At 47.0% G+C, this 8,122-nt stretch overlaps 1 protein-coding gene across 1 annotated transcript; it reads right to left on the minus strand.

The window, feature by feature from the left end:
• Positions 1 to 4,908: 4,908 nt before the first annotated feature.
• On the minus strand, positions 4,909 to 6,274 carry LOC129040833 (peptidyl-prolyl cis-trans isomerase A-like). Its single transcript, XM_054495658.1, has 2 exons — positions 6,246 to 6,274; positions 4,909 to 5,422 (listed from the first exon to the last, which is right to left on the minus strand). The coding sequence occupies exons 1-2, from the start codon at positions 6,272 to 6,274 to the stop codon at positions 4,909 to 4,911; spliced, it is 543 nt and encodes a 180-aa protein (XP_054351633.1).
• Positions 6,275 to 8,122: the final 1,848 nt, after the last annotated feature.

The raw sequence follows: 8,122 nt of genomic DNA on the forward strand, positions 1-8,122 counted from the left end.
TAATTCATCCAGCCATCAGAGGTTTATGGGGCACCTACTGTATGTCAGGGAAGGCAAGCGCAATTAGAGCTTGCAGGTATCATTCTTGTTGATCAGCCTTCCAAAGACACCACCAAGGTTCTTCTGAGATGCGCCATTTTTGTTTCACTGTTATGTTGGGGATGGCTTTTGGGGGAGGAAGCTTCCTTTTGAGCCTTTCAGAGTGCCACTGTCTTATCTATGCCATAGAAAAGAAGGCACATTTCACCTACCCCTCCACGGTCAGAAATGCAAATTAACATGAAATTCCACTTTCCCACAATCTCCCGATTTGCATCAAGGTGTGAAACTCCTTGGGGGGAAAATGGACACAGTTGTGCAAAATTGGTTTTCTAGCTGAATAGATCTGATTAGTTTCTTACACTCTGTGTGGCTCTGTCAATTTATTTTTTCTTTTTGTTTTTTTAAAATTTTATTTATTTATTTATTTTTTGAGAGAGTCTCAGTCTGACGCCCAGGTTGGAGTGCAGTGGCATGATCTCGGCTCACTGCAACTTCTGCCTCTAGGTTCAAGTGATTCTCCTGCCTCAGTCTCCTGAGTAGCTCAGATTATAGGCGCGTGCCACCACGCCCGGCTAATTTTTGTATTTTTAGTAGAGATGGGGTTTTACGATGTTGGCCAGGCTGGTCTCGAACTCCTGACCTCAGATGATCCACCTGCCTCGGCCTCCCAAAGGGCTGGGATTACAGGCGTGAGCCACCACGCCCAGCCAAAAATTTTTTTAAGAAGAAAAAATAGTGGCTGGGTGTGGTGGCTTACGCCTGTAATCCCAGCCCTTTGGGAGACCGAGGTGGGGGGATTGATTGAGGTCAGGAGTTTGAGACCAGCCTGGGCAATATGGTGACACCCCCATCTCTATAACAAATAAAAAATTAGCCAGGTGTGGTAGTGCGTGCCTGTAGTCCCAGCTACCTGGGAGGCCGAGGCAGGAGGGTCACTTGAGTCTGGAGTTCAAGACCAGTCTAGGCAACATAATAAGACCCCATCCCTGCAAAAATTACAAAAATTAGCCAGGTGTGATGGCACGAGCCTGTATTCCAAGCTATTCAGGAGGCTGAGGTGGGAGGATCACTTGAGCACAGGAGGTTGAGGCTGCAGTGAGCCATGATAGCACTGTTGCCCTTCAACTTAGGAAACAGAGCAAGACTCTGTCTCAAAAAAGATTTATTTATTTATTTTTGAGACAGAATCTCTGTCGACCAGGTGGGAGTGCAGTGGTGCGATCTTGGCTCACTGCAACCTCCGCCTCCCAGGTTCAAGCGATTCTCCTGCCTCAGCCTCCACAGTAGCTGAAATTACAGACATGTGCCACCATGCCTGGCTAAGTTTTGTATTTTTAGTAGAGGCAGGGTTTCACCATGTTGGCCAGGCTGGTCTCAAACTCCTTAACCCAGGTGATCCGCCGGCCTTGGCCTCCCAAAGTGCTAGGATTATAGGCATGAGCCACAGCACCCGGCCAAAAATTTATTTTTAAGTTTTTTTCATTTCAGTAGCTTGAGGGGCACAAGTGTGTTTTGGGGACGTGGAAGAATTGTATGGTGGAGAAGCCTAGGATTTTAGAGTTTCTGTCACCTGAGTAGTGTACTTTGTACCCAATAAGTAGTTTTTCATCGTCACCCACTACCATCATCTCCTTTCTGAGTCTCCAATGTCCCCACTCTGCATGACTTTGCATACCCATAGCTTAGCTCCCACTTATTGGTGAGAACATGCAGTATTTGGTTTTCTGTTCCTGAGTTACTTCACTAAGGATAATGGCCTCCAGTTTCATCCAAGTTGCTGGAAAAGACATTCTTTCTTTCTTCTTTTTTTTTTGAGACAGGGTCTTGTTCTGCCACCCAAGCTGGAGTGCAGGAGTACACAGCTCACTGCAGCCTTGACCTCCTGGGTTCAAGCAATCCTCCCACCTCAGCCTCCCAAGTAGCTGGGACTACAGGTGTGCACCACCATGCCCAGCTAATTTTTAAATTTTTCATGGAGATAGGGGTCTCACTATGTTGCCCAGGCTGGTGTCGAACTCCTGGCCTCAAGCAATTCTCCTGTCTTGGCCTCCCAAAGTGCTGGGACTACAGGCGTGAACCACCTCACCCTGCCCCTATTTCACTTTTTTTTTTTTTTTTTTGAGATGGAGTCTCGCTCTGTCACCCAGGCTGGAGTGCAGTGGCATCACTGCAACCTCCATTTCTTGGGTTCAAGTGATCCTCCCACCTCAGCCTCCCTAGTAGGTGGGACTATAGGCACATGCCACCATGCCTGGCTAATTTTTGTATTTTTAGTAGAGATGAGGTTTCACCATGTTGGTCAGGCTGGTCTGGAACTCTTGAGCTCTGGCAATCCGCCCTCCTTGGCCTCCCAAAATGCTGGGATTACAGCATGGGCCACTGCACCCAGCCTAATGTGTAATCTTAATTGAGAGCCATAAGCATTCATTCATCAGATATCATTTGGTAGTTTTTATTTAATGGGTATATGCCTTTGAAGGTGATGCCACATTGGAAATGGGTCCCATGGGATTAATTTGGATTACCTTTGGGGAGTGACCACCAAAATTTTAGAACTCAGCTGTTGTGTTCAGTTGAGCCACTTATTAACATAATCACCCAAAGCTGGCTGCAGTGGCTCACACCTATAATCTCAGCAATTTGGGAGGCCAAGGCAGGAGGATCATTTGAGCCCAGGAGCTAGAGACCAGCCTGAGCAACATAGTGAGACCCCCATCTCTACCAAAAAAAAAAAAAAAATTAGCCAGTCTGGGCATGTGGCTTGCATCTGTAGTCCCAGCTATGCAGGAGGCTGAGGCAGGAGTATGGCTTGAGTCTGGGAGGTCGAGGCTGCAGTAAGCCATGATTACACGGCTGCACTCCAGCCTGGGCAACAGAGCAAGACCCCAACTCAATAAAATAAAATAATCACCCAAGATCTGAGCAGTTGTATAATTAAAAATTTGTTCTAGAATAAAGAATTCCCCTGGTTTCTGAAAGGAAGCGTCTAAGTTCTTAGAATTTCCTGAGTGATAGGAATGTGTGTTATTCACACAGACTGCCCACACCTGAGTTTATGTTAATGAGATGACTTGGGATGGGAGCTGGCCATGCCAGGAAGTCCAATCGTGTGATTACAGGGTTTGGGCTTTGAGCCAGGTGATATCAGCCCAGTCTGTGGGGTGGGGTGAGGTGGGAGGCTGGAGACTAAGTTCAGTCACATGGCCAGTTATTCAATTAATAATGTCTATGATGAACCCCCAGTAAAAACTCTGGACACTGAGGCTTGGGGGAGCACCCTGGTTGATGAACATAGAGGTGTGCCAGATTCTATGGGGAGATGGCCTAGAAGCCGTGCATTTGAGACTCTGCACTCCCCACCCCCCAGGCCTTGCCCTACGTGTCTCTTTGTTTGGCTTGTCCTGATTTGTACTCTTTATAATAAAACTGTAATTGCAAATATAGAACTTACCTGAATTCTGAGTCATTTTAGCAAATTATTGATCCTAAGGAAGATCATGAAACCTCTTCCCCTCCCAGATTGGTGGCCAGTTGGTCAGAAGTGCATGTGTCTTGGTGACCCCTGAACTGGCCTCTGAAATGAGGGCGGTCTTGCTGGGAACCATGCTCTTAAACCTGTGGAGTCTGATGTTAACTCCAAGTGCCTGGCGTCAGAATTGCATTGCAGTAATTGCAGAGCCAAGAGAACGCCACACCGTATTTCATTTTGTCAGCCAAGAAATGATCTCTCAAGGGCTTATTTTGTGCCAGGCCTGGTGGTGGGTGCCACAGGTACCACCTAACTGTTGAATGCTATGTTACTGAAGGAATTCATGAGGCTTAAAATAGCACCTGTGTCAAAGGGACGACACTGTGAAAAATACACCGTGATCGGAATTACTATTTTTGGAAGGATGCACAGATTTGGAGGACCAGATTTTCACATACATTCATTAAACCAAGGAAGTCAAAAAGCTTCATAAAGTTAAAGGCTGGAAAGGCATTTTTAGCATTACCTTAAGAGGTGTCCCATTTCTTAAGAACTTGGAGTCATTTCTTGATGGAGAAAGGATGCCAGTGGCAGACACTGTGGTCCTATCCATGAGCTCTCCTTGGGATGTGCCAGTTGTGGTGAGTTTGCTGGGGGAAATGTTTGAGACCACTGTTAGCAAGGACTTGAGAAGTGCACCAGGCAAAGTGTACCAAGAGCAGGAGGAAGGGCTTGAGGTCTCCTTGAGTCCTCATGTGGATGGGTGGGACCATGGCAGAGAAGCACTAGTAGATGAATGTCTGTAAGATCCCATATTGGGGCCGGGTGCGGTGGCTCATGCCTGTAATCCCAGCACTTTGGGAAGCCAAGGTGGGCGGATCACGAGGTCAGGAGATCAAGACCATCCTGGCTAACACGGTGAAACCCTGTCTCTACTAAAAATACAAAAAATTAGCCAGGCGTGGTGGTGGGCACCTGTAGTCCCAGCTACTCGGGAGGCTGAGGCAGGAGAATGGTGTGAACCCAGGAGGCAGAGCTTGCAGTGAGCCGAGATTGCACCACTGCATTCCAGCCTGGGCGACAGAGTCAGACTCCGTCTCAAAAAAAAAAAAAAAAAAAAAAGATCTCATATTGGGGGTTTTCCTGTCCTGGGGGCCAACACCTCCATTTCTCTCTCTTTCTACTTTTTTGTCATTTAGTTTTTATTTCATAATCATAAACTTAACTCTGTAATCCAGCTAGGCATGGAAGGGAACAAGGAGAATATGGAACCCAAAGGGAACTGCCGCGAGACCACAAAGATTCTAGGATGCTGTGAGAAAATGGGGTGGAAGGGTGCTCTCCTGAGCTACAGAAGGAATGGTCTGGTGGTTAAGATAAAACAGAAGTCAAACTTATTAGAGTTGTCCGCAGTCAGCAATGGTGATCTTCTTACTGGTCTTGCCATTCCTGGACCCAAAGCGCTCCATGGCCTCCACAATCTTCATGCCTTCTCTCACCTTGCCGAAGACCACATGCTTGCCATCCAACCACTCAGTCTTGGCAGTGCAGATGAAAAACTGGGAACCATTTGTGTTGAGTCCAGCATTTGCCATGGACAAGATGCCAGGACCTATATGCTTTAGGATGAAGTTCTCATCATCAAATTTCTCCCTGTAGATGGATTTGCAACCAGTGCCATTAAGGTGTGTGAAGTCACCGCCCTGACACATAAACCCTGGAATAATGCTGTGAAAGCAGGAACCTTTATAACCATATCCTTTCTCTCCAGTGCTCAGAGCATGAAAGTTTTCTGCTGTCTTTGGAAACTTGTCTGCAAACAGCTTGAAGGAGACACGGCCCAAGGGCTCGTCGATAACAGCAACGTCGAAGAACACAGTGGGGTTGACCGTGGCTGATAGTACAGAGCTCCTGGTGGTGGCGGTGTCTGCAAAGCCTCTCTCTCTTTTTTAAGAAATAGGGTCTCACTCTGTCACCCAGGCTGGAGTTCAGTGGCACAATCATAGCTCATTGCAGCAGCCTCGAACTCCTGACCTCAAGCGATCTTCCTGCCTCAAACTCCTGAGTAGCTCGGACTAGAGGTGTGTGCCTCCATGCTTGGTTAGTTTATTATTATTATTATTATTATTATTATTTGTAGAGATGGGATCTGGCTTTGTTGCCCAGGCTGTTCTCAAACTCCTGGTCTCAAGCGAGGATCCTCCCTCCTGGGCCTCCCAAAGTGTTTGGATTACAGGCAGGAGCCACTGTGTCTGGCCAAGGCCTCCATTTCTGAGGTGGACAGTCTCACTGCCCAAAGGAATGTTTGGCTGGCCTTCATTTGTTAAAGAGCATCTCAACAGAGGGGGGCCCACCCATTGCAAGTGGTTAAGCAAGTCTGGAGGCCCACCCATTGGTAGTGGTTGAGCTAAGTCTGGACATTCAGACATAGTGGGCCAGGTGCTTGTTAGAACCCCTTGGAAGCAAGAATGGCTGAGTAAACCAGGATTTTGTTGCAGAATGGAGTTGGTCCTGAATTCTCACTGTTAGAGTCACCAGCTGGGGGACCCTTCCAGCAGCCCCCAGGATCAATGACCAAAGTGGAGTGGGCAGGCCTGGGGAGCTGGGAATGATGCAGGTGTATCCAAGCTCTGAAGGCAACCTCTACAAGCCAGTGCCAGTGGGTGGAGGCAGACAGACATCCTCCAGGAGCCTGTTGGGGCTAGAGGGAGTCACCATGTCCCCAGTATGCTACCACGGTAGCAGGGGCATCAGCAGCAGCATCGCTGGATGGCCTCTTCTCCCATCCTCTGGTGTTTCACAGACTCACCATGAATGGGACAGATTTCATGACCATTCAGGGACTTTTCAGAAATCTAGGAGCAGGGATGACCCTGTACCTTTTTCAGGTCTGAAAGCAAGAAACATCCAATGGGCTGACAGCCCCCACCAAGGAAAGGACAGCAGTATGCAGCATCTTCCTCCTTAACCGGGCACAGATCCCAGGGGCTGAAGAAGGAGTGTTGACACCTAGGGGCTGGCTACCCTGAGATGCCAAACTCCCCACCTTCTGGGAGGAAATGCATATAATGGATACATGTATGTTTGAAAATGTGCACATAATGAGTACATATGTGTTTGAATGTATGCGTTGTGTATATGTGTGTGTGCATTTGTGTGAGTCTGTGTGAGTGCATGAGCGAAAGTGTGTGATATACGAAGCCAGCCTGATTGGGTTTGGTGGCATTGCTAGAAGCCCCTGAGAGGAAGGGAAAATGTGCATGTGTGTGTGTGTCTGGGTGTAAGTAGGATGTGTGTGTCTATGTGAATATAAGGATACGTAACTGTGAGTGTGTGTCTTAGTCCAAGGAGGCTGCTATAATGGAATGCACACACTGAAACCACACATAATCTATCTGGCTGTTCTCATGCACCAGTCCTTGCAATGAATAGCATGTATGTTTGAACGTGTGCATATAATGGGTACATGTATGTTTGAATTCATGCATATAATGGATACATGTATGTTTGAATATGTGCACATAATGGGCACACATATGTTTGAATGTGCATTGTGTATATGTGTGTGTACATTTGTGTGAGTCTGTGTAAGTGCATGAGTGAATGCATAGGATATATAAATATATGTGTATGTGAACTTTGAATGTGTGCATTTGTATGTGTGTATGTGTGACTGTGTGTTTGAATGTGTGAGGTGATGTGCATGGATTGAGAGCATGCGTGAGATCCTGATTTACTATTCTTTAAGAAAGAGCTAATTCTCAAGAATAAGAACAATGGAAGGAGGACATATTAGAAGGAGAGTCACAGGGCAGAAATTCAGAAATCCAGGGTGGATTGAGGGGCTCAGAGAGGAGGAGGGAGAAATAAATGGTAGCCAGGGTGTTGCGTGAATAAGCTATAGACATATTTTAGTAGATGCCAGTAGTGGGAAATTTGGAGAGAGAAAGAGATGTCCGGTGAGGATTTTCAGAAAATTTCCACCAAAGGATTTGTCTAAAGCCCCTGGGCCTCCCTTTTGACGAAGCTGATATGAAAGATTTACATGAGTATACATTGCAAGGACTGGTCCATGAGAACAGCCAAATATATTCAGGTTACACAAGGGAATAAAGGCCTAGCGGCCATTTCTCCCGGACATCCTACTGTGTGAATTCCAAAGGACACCCAGAGAAGCTTGATATAGATTTGTAAAAAGATAATGTTTTGAATGTCCATCGGGATATGATAAGTTTCTAAGAAAGAAGCCCAAGGGGGTGGAACAGTTGTTCCCCTATGACCATTGGCCCGATACCTCCCCAGGGAGCACGGCAGTGCATGGGAATGACATTTGATAGGAACCGCAAAGACACAGCCACATTCATCAAAATATGTTCAGCTGTTTGCATTCACTCTGGCTCAGACGTTAGAGATTTCCTGGCTTATGTGACCGAAAGGCCAGAGGCAGAGTGGGTGCCAGCATGGGTTTCATTTAGTGAGTCCAGTGTCATGAGGGTTTCCTCCTATCTGCTTTGCTTTCTGTGATGAAAGCTTTATCCCCAGGACGGCTCCTCTTCCTGGGTCCACATCATCTGTGTCACCACAGCTTCATTCCGCACCATCTGCGTAAAC

Source organism: Pongo pygmaeus, chromosome 6 (assembly GCF_028885625.2).
Source record: "Pongo pygmaeus isolate AG05252 chromosome 6, NHGRI_mPonPyg2-v2.0_pri, whole genome shotgun sequence".
In the NCBI taxonomy this organism is placed as follows: Eukaryota; Metazoa; Chordata; class Mammalia; order Primates; family Hominidae; genus Pongo; species Pongo pygmaeus.